Below are 20,028 nucleotides of genomic sequence, written 5' to 3'. Positions count from 1 at the left end.
CAGAAGATATTTTAAAAGATAAATACAGTTGACTTCTCTATGTCTGTGTGCTAATGCTTTTTCTTGTTTGGGAAAGGATGTGAAGTAACTTCTAGGAATCCATGAAACAAGATAGGAAAATATAATTAACAAGGATGAGAGGGAGAAATAAAAGATGCTCGGAGCAGGGCTATAAAAATGCAGATGTGTAAGCCATAGGAAACTACATGTGTCTTACGGCATGGTGCTTAGCTTCCAGTAAGCCAAGGAAAAAGAGATGTGTAATTGCTGCTGTTTTTTGTTGGGGAAAAGGCAAACCAGTTATTTAGTGGGGGAAAGTATGGCTTTGCCACATGTGGTGCTGAGCACAACCTTTCATGTGGTCTTTAGAGCCGGTGAATAATGGTGTTCGTGGGCCACAGAGTGGTTTTCGAAAACCTTTTATGGAGGACCATCCCACGTAGGACTCTAAAAGTGCAGGTCCTGGGAAGCAGGTCCACATTATGCTCCTCTGTTGATGACTGAGGTAACCCCTCATTTCAGAAGCATTACCCATGTCCTTAGCTTTCTGATGGCTTGGTATGGTCCCACACGCGTATCTTGCTGTGACACTAAGCTGTGTGGGGCTCCAGTGGATAGCTCCAGGTGAGACAGACAGTGTCTTGCTGGGGTCACTAACAACCATCTTAAATTTTGCAGCACTGTTTAATAAAGGTCAGTCTTCATTTATTTATTTTGTCTTCAGTCTGTGTATTTACAAGATCAGGTAGCATTTGATAGAGTTCTCGCTGGAGGCATGGGGAATGGAGTGCAGATCTGTGTCCCCTGAGCTGGGCTTCAATATAAGTGGCTTCTGCAAAGAAATCAGTGGGAGATTTTTTTTTAATATCAATTTTGTACTCATTGGGTATCAGTAGATAAGCTCGTTGCCATTTTGCTCTGCACCTGTTCATTTTCATGCAGACTATGGCTTGGGGCATGGGGGATGTGAACATCTCATGGAGGACTGCTTCGCTTCAGCTGTTGAGGCCTCAGCGGACTCAAAGCAGAGCCTGGGGGTACTCTGCTCGTCTTCAGGGGACATGAGGAAAGGCTAATTCTCCCACAGTTCTGACAGATGGCCCAGGAACCTGAGGTCTTGGCTCACACATACCCCAAGGGAAAGCAAAGAAACCCCACACAACCCCCAAATGATGATAAAATAACAAAAAGATAGCTCAGCACATGTTCTGCAAAGGCATCAATCCAGTCAGGGCCCTGTTTCCTCAGACACTTGCATGGACTGGGTGGGAATCTCCCCTGTCCGAATCACACCCTGGAGCAACCTGCAGGGGAGCTGAGGTGTTAGCATTGCCACAGCCAATTGTCCACATGTTCATTGGACCAAATGACCGGCCAGTCTTCAAAGATAATGGAGCACAGCCAAAATAACTGAGCTCAAAAAAAATCTCAGTGGTACCCGTCGTGGACTACACACCATAGCACGTAGCACCAACATGAGTGGCAGTGTGTCTCAGGAGTTCATCAGGGTACATTAGGTACCAAACACCCCTATTTACTAAAAATGAGTGTGTTATAAGGTACAGCGTTCAGTGAAGTAATGTCATATATAAGGAAATTCTCTATCTTAATGAACTGAAACTTTAAAAAATTTTTATGTTTCATCACCTGTTACTTCTAGTGTATAATTAAAGAGTCTTAGTTTAGTCACAGTAGAATTCCTAATAAAATTCCTAATAAAGCCAGCATAAAAGAGAATGGTACAGCCCATGTATGTGATAAAGTGTCATGATGTATGCTAAATATTGATAGACAGCTGTTTGTTCTTTCCATGCTGTTTTATTGATTCTGTGAGGAATTTTAGTTTTAATTCAACCTGATGAAACTGTTTTTCTTTTTTTGGGGGGGGTTTTTCTCTGGTACCGGGAACCGAACTCACAACCTTGCGCTTGCCAGGCAGGCGCTTTTTGCCGCTGAGCTAAATCCCCAGCCCCAACCTGATGAAACTGTTAAATCAACTTGTTATTCTTCATTTTGGTGGAAAGAAAGATATATGAATAATAAGAATGATTTTGCAGCCTTAGAATACGATATTTGATTTGGAAAACAACTTTTCCCCCAACTCTATTTAACTAGGAGCCCTCATTTTTTGAGCCTTCATTAACTAAAGTCTGGAGACAGCTTTGGTAAGAACTGATTTCTGGGGACATAGGGATTTAGGACTCAAGATTTGCTGTAGTTTATTTGCCCATCAGTAATTAAAAGGTAACTAAAATTCAAAATGAAATGCTTCATTTGGTCAATATTTCTTTAACCATCTTTTTGATTAGTGAGATAAATTCCCACGAATTGACATGGATTTCCTATTATGGATAGCAACAGCGGATCACACAGGTAATGTTGCTTTCATAGATGAAATTCTAGGAAATATGTCATCACCATTTAATTTTGTGCTAAGGAAGAAACAGCACTTCCTAGATTTATACATACTGTGCCAAAAATAATAATATTTTTAAAAAACTCTACCCTTATTTTCAGAGTTCTCAAATTCAGTTTCAGTGGAAGCTCTCTAAATGGTCAAAGGTGTGTCTGCTAAACTTACAGAAACTACCTTTATGGGTAGACTTTCCAAATATAAGCTTCTCAATACCCAAAATATTTTTCCAAAGCCCTTGGCACCTCCTGTTTTATTTCAGTGCTAAGATTTTATAGGAACTCAGTAACCACCTGCCAGATGTTTGTATGCCAACAAGTTGCACGGCCACTGATCATTCATGGAAAAGCACAAATTTCACCTCCTGTGTAATTCCATTTGTTTATTGTACATGGTATTGAAAGTTGATTTCATACTGTATATGCTTATTATGTCCACAGTTTCTACTGGATAAATTGTTCCAAGTTCATATGATTATATTTTCAGGGTATTTCCCAAAGATAATAATGTTTTTGAGGTCCTTCTTTCCTTAGATTGAGGTTTTGTTTGGGATAAGCTCTTACCAAGTTGCCTGGGCTGGCCTTGAACTTGCAATCCTCCTGTTTCAGCCTCCCAAGTAGCTGAGATTATAGGCATGTGCTATGTTACCCAGCTTGGACTGAGTTTTAAATTCATTGATAAATTAAATAGTATTTATTGTGTCTTGCTGTTGGTGACTGGCCAAGATTATGACATTCTGATAGTTCTTGACTAGGGAAGAAATAGTTTTTGAAACAATTATTTTTGGTGAAGAAAAACAGAGTCCTGAAGAAATAATGTATAGAATTGCTGAATGTTTTTTAATCTTGCATTGAGGTCTGATGGATTCTTCTGTATCTTTACTATTTATAAAGTAGTGCACTGCCTGCCGAGATCGTCCAGGCTCTGCCTTAATTAACATGACGTTCCTGGGGCCTGTCATCCTGAATGCTGGTGTCGCAAGGGCACCGAGTGGGGCAGTTGTGTGTGAATAGTGTCAGAGAAACACCATCCGTGAAAACCATCAAATGGAAGGACAGGGAAGGAGAACTCTTTAAAGTCACTACTTTTCTCTTCCAGTGACCACAGAAGGGGGTAGAAGTGCATGTGGTAGGGTGGCCTGTCCCTTGCCTGCATGTCCCTGGCGTTGTCACATGTAGGGAGGTGCTAGCATCCCTGGCACTGCTGACCTTAGAGGCTCTATGCCCCCAGCTGAGTCTGTGGTCCTTGCAGCAGCCATTTCCATCCACAGCATTTTATTTCCTTTCCAGAGATCTGACTTCCCCTAACCTGTGGGCACTTCATACCCCATCACAGTAAACTGAACAGTACACCTGCACGTGGGTGTCCCTTTGGATAAGCACAAGGTTTGCTAGAGACTTTCTTTTTGCTGTTCTCTTTAACACTCTCCAAAGTTTAGGATTGTCTCCAAATCTGCACAACTGTGTTTCTCAGGCAAGAAAAGATCATCTCTTTTCTTAAAAAAAAAAAAAGATGATCTCTGATCAGTTTAATTTCTCTGGTTTGTATGGGTCACAACTTCATGCAGTCATCAAAGTGCTTAGTTACTTTGCCCACGTAGAGTGCATGCTACTGCTGTGACACCCCCCGCCCCAGAGCAGCGGCAGCAGCACCCTCGTGTGAGCTGCGAGGAAGAGAGCTGCAGAGCTGTGAGCTTGACCGAGGCGTGTGGAAAGTGTGCTTGTGTTTACTGCAGGGCCACTTTGTAAAGACCAGAGAAACATCTTCAGGAGAAGTGGGACCAATACTCTGCATTGTGTGCTACTGATGAGTCCTGTTTAGGGTTTCCCACAGTGAACTAACCACCCCCCACACACATGCATTGCATAAAAGGCCTTTTTTGGGGCAACTTCACAAAAAGTAGTGGTGGTTGCCTATGAAAATTTCCTCATCTGTCAATAACGATAAACCTCAGAAACTTCCTGGGAGTCATCTGTGCCAGGGTTAACATTTCTTTAATTTAAAATGCAGTTTTGTATAGTTTTAAAATGTAAATTTTAAAATATAGGACCTTAGCTAAAATTTTATGCTAGAAGTCTAAACAGGTACAGTACATATGTTTACATCATCAAATTCACTAACCCTGTATATCTCCAGGTTAATTTTTGTTAAGTAGGACAAAGTGACTCAATTTTAAGATACTGGAAGAGAGAAATAAACTATGCAGAATTGTTTGGTTGGTACTAATACAGCTAGAAAAATAATGATGTTTGCTATTCTTTACTGACTTGTTTTATGTTGTTTAAAATATTTTTCTGATAAATTACATTGTTCAAAATTGGCAATTAAAAAATACTGAAGAAACGGTATCCTTTTATATTTTTTCTTTCTCATGCATAAGTAAGTCATAGTTTTCTTTAAGTTGTGATCCAGAATTTAATTTATGCTTTGACTATTTTCAGCTGTTTGCTTAGATTATACTTGATGTTTCATTATTCTAAGAAATGATGGATTCTTTAAAACAACAGTAAAACCGAATACTAATTTGTTATATACCTCCTCTGTAATGGTAATAACAAAAACCCTAGCACGCAAATGTATTGTGTTTGTTTAAAAATACAAAGCAATAATTCTGGATCAGAGGTTAAATTGTTGCTTTAATTAGTTAAATTTGATTTAAAATTTTTTCTGCTGTTACCCAAAAGAAGGCTTCATTCACTAATTTTAAATAAGACAAATACATTGAAAAAGCATGTTAAAATGGATGTCTTATGCTTTAAAGAGGGAAGGCATTAATCCAAAAGAAGTAATACAGATCATCTCTTCCCTTACCTCTAGGATGCTAGGCGGGGGAAGCCTGCCTGTTAGTAGTATTGTCTCCCCTTATCTTTCTGTCTAAGAGGGTTGTTCATGCACTTGCAAGTGAAATGGTTGAGCTTTCACAGTTCATCCGTATTGCCATTGACAACCAAAGCAGCCATGCAAGAAGAACATGCTGTGAAAGGGAAGAAAGTATGTTAATATTTCCTCCCCAAAGTTGGTGAAACGGGTAAGTAAAGATGTATCAATTTAAAAACTACCAGCCTTTGTTACTAATTGATCAAAAGTTTTAATTTTTTTTCAGATGTTTGATACAATACTCATTTAAATAAAAGGATACTGTCTCTGAGAACCAAATATTAATATTCTGAAAATGAAAAATTGGATTGGAAGATAACAGTGTCACACAAGGTCTGAAATATTTTCATTAGAATTTGGACTGTAGAAGAATAGCATAACTTCAATTATTGGTTAATATTTTTGTTACAAAATGTTTTTTTTAATAGCAAAATGGTGACTATAATATTACTATTTTAAACATGTCCTAGATTTTTTTTTTGTTTCAGAGAAACACTGAAAGGTGAATGTGTGTAAGTCTCCGGGAATGTAACAAGTTGATAAATGCCCAAGTCCAGCCTCCTTACAGAGAAAAGATCTGGAATTTCTTTTTTTGGACATTTGTTTTGCAGCTTTCTACGTCTTAAGGCAGAGAATAGCCAGGATAAGGTGCCAGCTTCAAGGTTAGATGATCATATTTCTTGAAATAATTTTGGCTAATCTATGTCCTGAAAGGCGTAACTTCTAAATAATAACTTTATAAAGCTATGAACAAAACAGTAGTTATGTTTTTGAGTTCTTTCTGAGGAAACTATTCCTTAACAATAGCTCCTTCTGTTTATAATTATACTAAATTAATTTTAATTTAGTCATTACATTTAGCTTTTCCCTTTCACTTTATAATTCATTTCTCTTGTTTTATGAATCTCATGAATTGACCTCCGTTCTAACCTAAAGCACAGTTTGTATTTTTAATACTTAAAGAACCAAATAAATTCACCCAATGAAATCACTAACACCAGCTTATCATTAACCTGAGGGAATTGTGTTTCATGTTCATTAATTCTCCATGGAATTTCAGGTAAGAAATATTTTGTTGTATAAAATATACAAGCTGTTTTAATTAATAGCCCTTGTGGGTCTTTATGCTGTTGTTTTGGCACACAAAGTGTTCATTGTTCAACATGTGTTGACAGTGAATAAATCAACCTATAACATTTTAGTGGAAAATTTTGGTAAAATTCTCATGTTCATTGGAATTGGTTCCATGTAGGCAGTGTACCTTCAACTGAGTGATGAAATACACTGCATATACCATCGGAAATGTTTTTAAGGTAAAATTTTTAACAAAAAACATTTGAGAACAAAATTGATATTTCCAGAAATAAAAGTTAAGTGCTTCTTTGTTCAGGGAGAATTAAAAAACCAAAGCACATATATATTATGGTAAGTAGCAGTTACAGGATTGAACGGCTGAGGTTAGGGAGGCGACATCAAAGAGTAGAGTCCGATTTGTCACTGACAAACACGGATTTGGACCTATTCCTCTGAATGATCAGCTACGAGAAAATAAATACTTTGTTTAATTTTTTAGAGGGATGCTTTTCTAATCTTTAAACCTACTTTGCAAGATTATTGCTAGCCACCAGTAGAATGGTTATTGATCAATGCTGCAATCATTGGTATGCGGTCAATATGTAGAACAAGTGAAGAACTCCAAGCCATGTTTACTGGGCTCCATCATAGGACGTGTGGTGTAACACCTTTGTCAGTGTGTTCTGTTCGTCGTGGCTATGTATTGGAACTAACTCAGTTGGGAGTAGAAAGTCTCTCTAGTTATTAATGTCTACAATAAAAGCCTTCATTGGAGAGCTGTGTTTCCGCACTGTTTCTTTCCCATTTCTCTAATAATATCCATCCACAAATCTCAGAGTGGGAGCAGTTTTGATTCTTTCGCAGTGTTTGCACTTGACAAAGAATGAGAAGGAACTCGAATGGACTTGTGGAACCTTAGCGTGTATAGAGTTCTGGGACTTATCTGAGAAATACTTGAGGGCTCACTCGAGCTAGGAGCTGAGTTAGGTGCTGGGAAGATACAAATGGAGAGGAAACATGCACTGTCGAGGAAGTCAGTTTCCTAAGAGGATCAGCTTTTCTTCCTCCTGTGATTCTAAGCTAGGAGATGGGGTAGAGAGAGGAGGGCACTCAGGAGAGGAGTCTCTCTTCCTGCTGGGGAGGACTGCACATAGCTGTGTGCTCAGTGGATCCATGCCTTCGGGCCATGGGCACTGGCTGCTGTTGGGGGCTGGTCCCACGCTCACCACTGCAGACAGCATCCTGGAAAAGCAGGGTCTGGCATTCGTGTTGCTCACTGTCCTCCCTGAAGGCCTGAGGGTCACAGGGGCCCTGGAAGGAAAGTATGTGTGCTTTGCCACCGTGCGAGCACATCCCAGCCCAGGAGTGAGGAGTTGTGAGGGTAAGGAGGTCAGGGGAGGGTCACCCTGGGAAGAACGAAAAAAGCATGGGACTCTTAGGCTCTGCAATGAGGACACTATAGGAAACATAAGCCCCTCAAAGCAGCCCAGGTGTGAACATTTGAAAAGAGAGATGCAGCAGCAGAAGTAGGAATTGGCTCAAGTGTGGATGCCTTTGGCATCGGAATGAGATCAGCCTCTGCAGTTGCTAAGGGACACTGTAAAGATTGTAGCAGGGAAATTCCATTGTGTTTCAGAAGATAGAAGCTGTGTACCTGGGCTGGGTCTAGCATGCAGGGAAATCTAGTGTTGCTCAGACTATTTTAATGTTATTTGGAAATAGTCACCAGCATTACATGGGAAATGTGAGTATCAGACTGTTCAGCAGGCCATGGCTCTGCATCCTTACAGATAACCTAGGGCAGAGGCTTCTCGACAGCTGCTGTCCTCATCCGAGGAAGAAGCGAGTGGTCATTTCCCATTGGACTTACTTCCTTAAAGCAGCCGCCTGGAACCTGCAGCATTTGAAGTCTGGAGCCAGTCCCAGAGCTTCCGCTCTGGCAGGCTGGAGCGCAGCTCTTTGAGGCTCAGGACTAAAGGCTGCTACAGTCGACCTGGTGAAAACTCAGGCTTGATTTTAAGTGGTGGTGGGAACGGAAAGGAGAGGGATTGATATTAAAAGGAAAGGGCAGAGCACCACACAGCATTAGGGTGCTGGTGGGTGGCACAGGCCTAACTGCCATGAGAAATTGTGTTTGGGAAACTTCACTTTTTTGAGTCACAGCTTCTTTTTTGGTGAGAGAGGGTGTTATCTCAGAGGACTTTAGTGAGGCTCAAATGAGAGAACACAGAGGCTCAGCTTGGGACCGGATCCTGAGTCACTTTCCACAAGATGGCTCTTGTGGCAAGGAAGCTTGTGGAGAGTAGAGAAGAGGGGACCAAGGAGGACGCCCCAGCTTCCAGCTCGTTCTGTGGGGAGATAAAGAACGCGGGATAGTCAGACGAACTGTGTCAGGTTTGATGTGCTTGTGAGACTTCGAAAGGTTGGTGTGTGGGGATGGGCTGAGGATGGGGGTGTCACCCAGCATCTTTCTTCCTGTCCCCCTCAAGCCCGCCTGCCTGCCTTTCGTCCTCCTGCCCTCTCTCCCTTCTTTCCTGCCTCCCTTCCTTCTCATCACCAGCATTCAGCCTTGACCATCGCCCCAGTGACCTCTACAAAGGATCGACTTCAAACAGAAGGAGGACGCAGGACAGGTGAAATACCATGTCCCGCTGTGGCTGAAACAGAACCTAAGTCTTAATTCCTTCCAAAGAATTCCTTCTAGTGTGCTGTGCTGGCCACAGTGGAGAGAGGCTAATCCATCTTTCCCCCTTTGGGTTGACCTTTTCTATTTTCGGTCACTCTCACTCTAAACCCAGGCAAATATTTGACTGAAAGTGAACCATTGTTAGCAATAGATGACAGTGTTCATGTTTTAAGTTTGTGTTCCCTCCTGATTCAGTCACGTCCTGACTCAAATGCCATTTCCTCTGCTGGGCCATCCCGACTTTCACAGAAGAACCTGTCCCCTTCCTGCGTTCTGTTGTAATGCGTGCGTAGGTCCACGTCACAGCGCCCTGCACGTGGCCCTTTGTGGGCCCATGTCATTTGTTCTGCTGGACTGTTCTGTCCAAGATGGTGAAGAGCGTGTGTTCCACAGCATGTGACTCGGCAGTGGTGTCTGCAGCATCCTGTCCACTTCAGCTCCAGAACTCTATAAGGGATACATATTTTTATGTAAAAGGAATAAAAGCTCATGAACGAGATGGGATCTTAACATATGGACTACAGTTTTTAGGAAAGATGGTTGGAGACATGAATATATTCTGCTGGTTTTTCTTCTGACCTTATTGCATATCACAGATCTTAACTCTTAGTTAAAAGACAAAAAAGCCAATTTACGTGCTTGAAAACACGTTAATGTAATCCGATGGTGATGGTGTCATCGATGGCTTACAATCCTCGATTGTACTCAGTTATGGGTGGAAATCTGAGTCTGTGCAGATAGGCTTTTCGGGCTGACAAGTGCCTTATGTGTGAGCAACTACTTTGTGCTCTGAGGCCTCGATCTCCATGGACGCCCTGGTCTTTTACACCTTGCGTTGCTTTCTGCCTTGCTTGGCGCTCTTAGTAAAAGTTCCTGCACCTGTCGCCATGGTGAGTCCCTCCTGTCGTCAAACCCCAGCTCACGTTCCCTCCTGAAAGCTTTCCAGATGCTGTCCCTACCCGGCTCCCGGGGAAGAGCTCTTTCCCCTGCATTCTCTAGCTCCTTGCGGCCCTCAGAGCCATCAGCATCAGCAGGCAGAACAATGCTTCGGAGGGGCTGCGAACACAGAAAGCGCCAAGTCTGGTGGGGGAGCTCGATTCTTAAAAAGCCACCTAACAACATGGGGTGAGATACGTATATATCAAGATATCTGACTTACTATAAGAGTGGGCGAGAGGCGTGTGAAATCCCTGGGGAGGGCTAGGTGCGCGGTACTTGCTGAGATGCTGATGGGAACACGGAGCCATGGTGAGGCCTATGGAGAGCTGAGTGTAGGGAACAAGGGACGGACTGGTACTGGAGTGACTGGAGGGATGCGAGTTCCTTCCTGAGAACCTCAGTCAGTCCTGTGAGTTGAGGTGGGACTGGCGGAATAGGCAGGGGTTGAATCAGGAAAGCTAGCACCTAATGCCCTGCTGAGCATGGGGTCGCACATGAGGAGCTGAGGAGATGCGGCGGGGAGCCAGGGATGGGAGTGTGGGAGCAAAAGACCACGCGGCCAGCAGCGTAGGCCTGGCCTTTAGTCACAGTGGTGAGGGAGGAGGGCTGTAGTGCTGTCATTCACTTTAGAAATCTTACTGATGGAGCTTCAGGTCGTTTTCAAATTTCTGCTTAAAGTTCTTTATTGGATGAGTTTGGAACACTTGGAGCTTCTGTAGAAAAAAAGGGCCAAACTGAAGAATGCATCATGTCAGTCTGTTCATAGCCACCAGCTGATTTAATTCTTGAATAATTTATGAGTAGCTTAATGGAACATACGTCAGTGACCTCTTGAAATGTAGGGATCTGGGTTGCAGAAAAAGGTGATAATGGTGACAAAACTTTTTAACCTTTTGTGGTGATTCCTTAGTAAACCAGCTCAAAGTGAGAGGGTCATATCGTTAAAAAAAAACAGACATGATCATTTTAAACTAAAAGACAGACAGTAGTGTGTTTTGTTATATCCCTTTGAAGTCTTTTTCTTTTTTTTGAATTCTTATCTAAAACATCAGAGACCTTCCTTTACATAGCCTTTTCTGACATTACCAAACCTGTGTGACTCATCGCTGCCCCCTCTGGTGTGGTGTTCCCTTTTATGTCCAGCCCTTCTGCAGTGTTGTAGACACTGCGCTTTCCCTCCTGGTTGTCCCTCTCACACTTGCCATAACCTCACCATTATCTCAGTACGAGCACTCATGTTGAGATGGGCATTGTTTTAATCGCTTCCTTTGGGTTTTCTCACTCAGTCTTCTCAATAAACCTGTGAGTAATTCTAGATGAATCAGGTGGGTTAGTATTTGTTAAGTAGAAAGGTGGCAACTCCGGCAAGTTCCCATGGTTCACTCACTGACGTCCCTTGAGAACAGAGCAAAGCTGGGGAATCAGTGGGGGTCACACGTTTCCTGAGGGGCAGGGCTGGGACCCAGCAGCCCCACCCCAGCACCATGTTTCACCTCTTCTCTAAAGTGCATTGAAAAATGACCACTTAGTATGATGTTGGCTGTTGGTTTGTCATTGATGGCTTTTATGAGATTAAGATAAAGACCATCTATTCCAATTTTCTGTAGGGTTTTTTATCCTGAATGGGTGCTGGACTTTGTCAAATGTTTTTTCTGTGTCTACTGAAATGATCATGTGGTTTTTGTCCTTGAATCTGTTAATATTGCGTATTATATGCATTGATTTGCATATGTTGAACCATCTCTGCATCCTTGGTGATGATTCCTACTTGGTGATGGTGTATAATCTTCTTGATGATTTGCTGTGTTCTGTTTGCCAGTATCCAATTGAGGATGTTTACATCTGTGTTCATTAGGGAAGTTGCTCCGAAGTTCTCTTTTTTGATTGAATCCTTCTCTGGTTTTAGTATCAGAGTAATACTTGCTTCCAGGAATGATTTTGGGAGTACTGCTTTCCGTTCAATTTCGTTAAAGAGTTTGAGGAATAATGGCATTAGATCTTCTTGAAATTTCTTGTAAAATTCAGTAGTGAATCCATCAGGACCTGGGCTTTTCTTTGTTGGTAATTTTTAAATTATATCTCCAATTTTATTGACTGATACTGAGTTATTTTGAATCTTTACAGCTGGGCATGGTGGCACACACTTGTAATTCTAGCACTTGGAAGGCTGAGGCAGGAGAATCGCTGGGAGTTTGAGGCCAGCCTGGGCTACATAGTGAGTTCAAAGCCAGCCTGAACTACATAGTGAGACCAGTCTCAAAAAACCAAAAAAAAAAAAAAGAATAAATAAAAAGAATTTTTACATCTTCTTGATTCAGCTTCGTAATTCATGTGTATTTAGGAATCTGTCCATTTAGGTTTGTAGGTTGTTCATGTTACTATATTCCTGTTTTTACATTTTTCTCATTTTTTTATTTGAAAAATTCAAAACCTATAGTTAAAAAAAATAGGAACTGTGAATGCATCCCTGGGGATGCATCTCTGATTGTTGACACTCCTCCTCCTCCATTCTTCTCTCCTCCCATTTGAAAGCAACCCATAGACACAATGGCACTTCTTGCCTAAATAGGTCAGCATTCTTCACAAACCACAAATCATTATTGTACTTAAGAAATTAATACAGATACAGTAATATTGTATAGCAAACAGTCCACAGTTAGATGCCCCCATTGTCTCAATAATGTGTTTTGTGAATTTTTTTTTGAGATTCCTCTTTAATATCCTTTAATCTAGAGTAGTTCTATCAATTTTTTTTTCTCCTTGACATAACATTTTTGAGCCATCCAATTCATTTGCTTGGTAGAATGCTTCACAACCTAAAGTTGTCAACCACACCTTCTGAATCATTCAGTAAGGGTTGTTTTCATAGTAGTGTCACATATGTGATGATGTGTTATGATTTTGCCATTGCATGTGGTAGCAGGATGATACTGGGGAAGCAAAATTTGATCATGAGGTTAAAGTGATGTCATCACCTTTTCCTTTAGTAGTTAGTAAGTAATCTGATATTAAGACCGAATATCTTGTTTCCCAATAAAGCTTTACCCGGTGAAAGGTTAACATCGGTGGATGATCTTTCCTCAGATTACTTTCAGTGGTGGTTGTAAAATCGTATTTCCCAAACTAGCATTTCGTTTACATGTTAGCTGGCATTCTTCTGGAAAGAGGAGCTCAGTCCTCTCATTTTTTTAGAATAACTTTCTGTTATTCTAATATTCTAATATTTCATTATTCTAATAATGATTCTGTTTTCCAGCTATCATCCATGACTGTCGTCTTTCTTCTTGATCCCAGATCTGGCCAGTGGGAACTCTCCCAGCTGAGCCGTATCTCCCCCATTCTTTAAATATTTCCTTGCTTTGTGCCATAGTAAATTACCCCTGCCTTCCTGCCCAGCCCTCTTTCCTCTTTTTGAGGAATGATATTTAGGAACAAAGATCTGGGGACCAGGGGTGCCTGTTGCTCCTGGTACCCTACTTACAAAAGCCAAAATCCTTAGTTGCTTCCCAAGTGAATACTAGTAATACTTTTGTATGTATTCTTAAAATCTAATTTGGCATTATTCTATCACAGTGAAAACAGGAAAAAACCTTAAAATTTCAAGTAAGCTGAAAACAATCACAGTGTCCAGAGGAAGGCCTTTACCTGGAGAGGGCAAGGGCTTTGATAATGATTTCAAAAGTTGTCTTGAGAAGCCAAGAGGCCACTGCAGCCACTCTTACTTCTGGGGGTACAGTAGGAATTAAACATTAGCGAGACATGGAATATATGTTTGAGAGATTAGTCTAGATTGGATGTTCCCAAAGATAAAAATAAATTATTGGGAAACAACATTGCATGGAGCAGAAACCCTTATTTTAACTTCATGCTGTAAATTGCCGTGGACATTTGACTACAGTTTGTGATTAGTTAAATTCTTAGTTATCGTAATGTTAAATTTTGCCCACAGAAGAGAAACAAACCCTAGGTGTAGCAATGGTTCAAAAGCGATAATAGGTCTATATTTTATTAATAGGTCAGAATCCAGCATCTATACACAGTAAGTAATAAAGAGAGCATTTTATTCTAAAATGTGGCAGGATTACTTTTGTTTTGTTTTGAACTATAGATTATATTCTTAATTACAGAAAGTTAACTTTCCAGAAGAGAAAAGTTACTTAAATACCTTATGCCACCCCTTATCCCTTTCACTATAGCCTCCCTCCCTTCCAAATCCTCTCAAGCTGCTGACCTTTCTGTTATTTTTCTGATACCAGTGGAATTCGTGGGATGAGCACGGACCTGGGTTAGAAAGTTCTTACAGAAATTGGTCAACTCACTTAACCTTCTGTGTTTTCCCACGTGTGCCGGGAAAGTGAAGGTGACACCTGCTTCTCTCCTGCCTTATGTGGCTCAAGAGGCATCTCATGAGGATAAATCCAGCCAGTCTCATAAAATGGCTTTGAGCTCTGTATTCACAAGAGCATTCTGTAGATAACCATTTTCAGTTATGACAGTCAGAGGCACTTCTGCTTAGATCTCCTGTAAAAGGAACTTAGACTTGAGTGTCAGAGTACTGACACTCCGGTGCAGGGGTTGGGAACACTGAGCACTGTTTTCCTCCGGAGACCTTGTGTTCCATGGTTTTCTCCTCTGGGTTTGCTTTGGAACTGACTTGTGATGTCACAGGGCCTTCCAGGGAATCCTGTGAAATTCCCACATTCCTTCCAGGTTCTATTCATGTAGCAGCAGGTTATTTCATGCTGGTTTTAGTAACCTTCCCTCATCCAAGGCCAGTTGCTCTTGAAAAAGCCAGGCTTCATTCTTGTCTTCAGGGTAGACCTCATGCAGATCTGAATTTGGGGGAGCTCTTTCACATAATGAGCACACTGACTGCCCCAGTTGTATGGCTGCTCCTCCTTCCGCCCTCCCTGGGCTATTTCTTTGTCACCTCTCTGATTGCGATAACCTGCAGGGCAGGGTTCTTCCTTCTGATCTTAGTGGTGCTATTTCTGAATAGCGATGTGCTGTAGATTGCAAACTTTACAGATGGCTCATAGCAGTCTTGGGGCGTTGTGACCCCCATGACCAACAGCGTTCTCAGATTGCTGATACCACCAGAGGTTGGGCTCGCTTTCCCTTGTGGATTTCTGGGACATCTCAGCAGGCCCTTATCTTCAGATTGTGGCACTGTGCTTGACTCACAGTGTGTTAGCTTACATTTGGAACATTAGAGAACTGCTGCAGGAGTTTAACTCCCCCTGACTTAGCGTGATATCACTACTTATGTCAGAGTTAGGAAATTGGGTCCAGCCCTCAGAACCGTTGTGTCAGTTATGATGCCTGTGTGTATGTTTTTTTCCTTGGTGCATGTTTGCAGCTCATAATGTTTACATTCCTAGTGTGGAGCGGGTACCTGGATACCACACGTCTTCATTGCTTTCTTATCCCCTTCCCGCCTCCCCGCAGCCCCTACCCTTTCATTTCTCAGTCATCTTCCCATTTGAGAAAGATCTTTCCCTACTTCCTACGTCTATCTTTTATTTTACTCTTTGTTTATAGTTTGGGTTTCTCTTATACAAGAAACCATACAATATTTAACCCTGTGTGTCTGATTCATCTCACTTATGTCTTAAGGTGCGTTCATTTTCCTACAAATAACTCGTTTATATTTATGGCAGTGTAGTTCTCTATTGGGTGTGTAAATACCACATTTTCTTCATCCATTCATCTGTGGATGGACGTACAGGCTGCTTCCAAGATTTAGCTATCCTGAATTGTGCTACTGCAAATGTAGGTGTGCATGGATCACTGTGATATGATGCCTTTGACTTTTGCAGGGAGATACCTAGAAAGAGCATAGCTAGGTCAAATGGAATTTCTAGTTTTAATTTTTTGAGAGGTCTCCATTCTGATTTCCACAGTGGTTGTACTAGTTTATATTGTCTTCCATGATCAAAAAGGATTCTTTTGTGCCCGGCAGCCTTGCCAGCAGTAAGATGTGTTTTTAAGAGGAAAATTTCATGTTGCTGTCAAACAGAAGGGCTGGACACGTGACATCACAAAGCTATGTTTGCTTTGCCAGTTGAGACTTGTTTCTTTTTCTAGTGAAAACAATGACTTAGAGGTTATTTTAGGGGCATGTTTGGAGATTAGGCTACAGGAATGTTACTGAGTAAATTTTGAGTGTGATTTGTCTCTTTGGGCTTAATTCTGGTGGCTGCTTTAGGGGGAAAAGGTTCATATATGTGGTCCTTACCTGTCCCTTATTAATGGAGCTGGTTAACCCGATGGGGTGCCAGGGACAGCGCACCACAGAATATGGTCCAGACTGCCTGTTCCAATCCATAGGTGGCTCAGAGAAGCAACACTGCCCTGTCTGACCGGCCTGTCCCTCAACGGGCAGGGGATCCCCTGAGTCTGGTGTGTCACTTACTTCCCATGGGTTAGAAGATCATTGCTAAGTGAAAGTGAATCATTTATCCTTTTTTCTTTTAGGGGGTAGGTGGATGTGCTGCTCTTTGCAGACATATGTTGTAAAGGTTGGTTTTTGCTGGCCCCTAAGACCCACCTTATAATCAGAGTGACTGAAAGATGCGCTAGTTTGCCTAAAAGTTGTTGGGAGTCATTTTTCTCTAGTTTTAAAATAGCTATGCACTTTCCAAACTAATTACTTTGATATAGAAAGGAAGTTATTCTTCTTCCTTGAGTATAAGGTACTCCAATTACAAAATAAACTTGATGTGTTTTATTTCTCTACTAGGATCTACCCATAACACCTCTCTCCTAAGTGCATATCCTTTGCTGGCTTGATAATAAATGTGTTAAGTCCAGATTCCCCAGGCTGGTCAAGGACAGTCATTTCTTTGACCAGAAGTAACAGTTACACAAAGAATTTGGGGTTCGTATTATCACCTCTGTTTTCTTTCCATTCACAGGATCACCTCAGGGTCATTAAAGCCCACTGCAGTTCAACCAAGACTTCCATGTTCCAGGCAAAAACACAGAGGCAGACATAGTATCAGCTCCTCACCCCTATGTAGCAGGGGTGAGGGCCCTAGGGCCCCCCTCCTGTGACCTCTGCCTATACACCCATACCCCTGTTAAATAGCACCCCAAAGTGCCCCTCCTGTGACCTCTGCTTCCCCATCCATCCCCACCAGAGTTTAGTCATTGGCTGTGTCAGTTGCCAAGGAGGATAGGAAGTATAACTCATCGCCCACTCAAAACGATAAGAATAAAAATACAAGAACTCGTCTATGTTAAAACAGAAGGGAAAGGAAAGGTAGAAACTGGAAAGAATCCAAAGACTCCAGCTGGCTTGTGTCACCATTCTGAGCTTGTCTTTTATTGCATCTGCTTTGTTCAACACTTTACACCCCGACCCGTGAGGGTGTTTCACCTCGCTGGTTAACTCCACAGCAGGGCTTAGTTGCTGAAAGCTGTCGTCTGAGGTCTCAGCTGCCTCTTTCACACCTGAGCCTCTCCAGGACCTGCTGTTACAGTGTCACCCATGCCCCTGTGTTCTGCTACCACTCTGTCATAGCCCTGGTTGCAGCGGAAACAAGTCACATACTCCCTGGGACCCTCCTGTTGCCTCACGTGTATCTAGAATAATGCATCCTATACCACAGATGTCCCATACCTATTTATGGAACTCTAGCCCAGACCAAGGGCCAACAGGGTAATAGGAGAAAGTCCTTTTGTGAAAAATCTTCAGTGTTTCCTCCCTCTAGGTAGAAGGGCATGGACTGATTGGGCATGAGGACTCTCCTATCACTTTCCGCAGCTGCAGGCTAACCTGACAGCTGTGCGTGGTCCCTGAAGGAGTTACCTCTCAGGCAGAAGTGCAGTTACAGTTTGCTTAACATCCTGCCCCCCTAGATGTGGAAGAAACATTAACAGTCTTGACCTCCTGGAATGTGTGCATTTGATGCGCCCAAGACAGAACACACATATAAAAAGGGAGGAGGAGTACAAAAGCCCTTTGTTCCTAGAGAGCACCTGAGCCCTAAACACGGGTGGCTGAGCAGCTGGCCAGGGGTCAAAAGGCAACACGCCCCAGGGCCCCCATTTAACTGTTCCTCGAAATGTTCGCTCCTTAAATAAACTTCATGCTTTTCTTTTAAAGGAAAACACAGCGAATACTTATTTTTTTATTTTGAAACTCCCTATTCTCTCTATACAAGAAACTTTGCTGAAATCCTTCTTCATGGTCTTGAATGGCACTTTCTGAACTACTTTGTCATGTTCTTAGCGATATTTTCAAATTCCAGTTATTCCAGGGGGCTTTTACCTTGACTTATAATGATTTTGAGATGTTTAATATTTTTTAATATGACATTCTGGGTGTCTCTGTGATACTTGATTTTTCAGGTTGTATTCTTATGTAAGTATTAAGATTTATGGATTATCTTTTTTGTAAAGATTAAATTTCTGTTTTTCAAACTTGGATTTCTTGGTGGTGAATCCTGGAAATTATAGAATGGCTAGTTTCTGGGACTCATTTTTAACACTGTGTATGACGTACATGTTTACCATGTGTATAATTCACTGAGGCTATAATTAGAAGGTCCTTCTAGAACATTCCTTCTCACAAATCTCAACAAAATTGTCTCCCTTGGAATTTAATGCCACATCTAAAGTCAGACTGTAGGGATTTCATAGGTCCGTTGGTCTCTCACTTACTCTGCTCTCTCAGCAAGCTTTTGAAGTAAATGCATCCTGAGCAGCACTGTCAAGGGAGTGGCAGTGGGACAACGGCTAATAAACCTAAAATTAGCGAAGAAGCCATGTGGAAGCCAGACAGGGGCAGGGCTGGTGAGGGGAGGCAGGGAATGTGGGTGACAACCCAGAGGACAGGCGCACACATTTGCAGCTTTAAAGGAAGTGGTGTTTGAGGGTCGGCCAGGAAGCTGGGAGCAGACCCAGAAGGGCCGACAAGATGGGCTTCTGGGGAAGAACAGGTGTTGGGGGCTGCAGACCTCAGGATCACTGTGACTGCTCCCCTGGGTCACAGGATCACTGTGACTGCTCCTCTTCAAGGCCGGCCCATCTTTCATCAGCAGTTCCTGGGCACTGTGTATTCCGTCCACGGCACATGCTGTGCCTGCGCGGTCGTACTGGGGTGCCAAGTGCTTCCTCTGCCTCTGCACACCTCCCAGTGCATCCCACATGTGACACCCTGCCCATGCTCCTGGCACTTTCATTCGTGTCCACGGTCTCCTATTGGTGAACTTCTGGAAATGTCCCCTTCCCCATGTGTAAAGTGTATATTCTGCAGTGAGATTTAGGAAACTCCGTGTGACATCGCTCGTGTGTGACTGCTTCTCTTCTCTAGCGTCTACCATCTTGCTAGTGACAGAAGTCCTGAGTAACCTCTGACTCATCTTGGTCTGTTTGCTGTACGACCCCTTCATCCCCTTCTGTCCACATGCTTCAAGATCGAACACAATCCTTGTGAGGTCTTCTGTATGTCTGAATGTATTTGCTTGTGTGATGGTTTCCTCACATTTCCTATGTCTGTCACCTGCTTTGCTCAGTCATAAATCTTACCTTGAGTGACAAACACATGAGTGTTTTTCCTAGACACTAGGTCCCCTGAAACCAGGAACAGTACTGCACACTTATCTTTGGTCTGGCGTGGTATGTGGCCTAGTATCATGAACATGCTGGGTGCAGCGTGGAGCAAGCTGTCTCAGTCTTGGTGCCATGGTATTTTTGAGCGGGAAGTATGTGTTTAGGATGTTTAGCAGCACCCCTGTTCTCTGTCCACCTGGAGCCAGTAGTATTCCTGCACATGTATCAGCCAGAGGGGCTCAGGACATTGCCACGTGTGTCTGACAGACAGAAGAGCCCCAGCTGAGAACTGCAGGCATGACCAGAGTGAGTTCCACTCACACTGGGGAAAGACTTGAGTGGTGATTTACGGCATTTGGAGATCTTGGGGGAAGTGGAGCAAAGCTGATGGAAGAGAGTTAAGATTAAATTGTGAGCTTGGTCCTCCCTGTCTGTTGTTACGGATTGAAGAGCAATTATAATGTATCTCAGGGATGAGAAA

General features: G+C 42.4%; 1 protein-coding gene across 1 annotated transcript in view; it reads left to right on the top strand.

The window, feature by feature from the left end:
- Npnt (nephronectin) overlaps window positions 1–20,028 on the top strand; it is a gene marked incomplete at its 5' end in the record, with an annotated part of 67,316 nt that overhangs the window by 9,003 nt on the left and 38,285 nt on the right. Inside the window, 1 exon segment of the mRNA XM_013505415.1 lies at window positions 5,902–5,952. Within this exon segment, the coding sequence (XP_013360869.1) occupies window positions 5,902–5,952 (51 nt within the window).

The sequence above is a fragment of the Chinchilla lanigera genome, unplaced genomic scaffold (genome assembly GCF_000276665.1).
Source record: "Chinchilla lanigera isolate Chin_1 unplaced genomic scaffold, ChiLan1.0 scaffold00095, whole genome shotgun sequence".
Classification (NCBI taxonomy): domain Eukaryota; kingdom Metazoa; phylum Chordata; class Mammalia; order Rodentia; family Chinchillidae; genus Chinchilla; species Chinchilla lanigera.
Note: the sequence above shows the minus strand (reverse complement) of the source record. Positions and strands in the feature narration are given on the sequence as shown.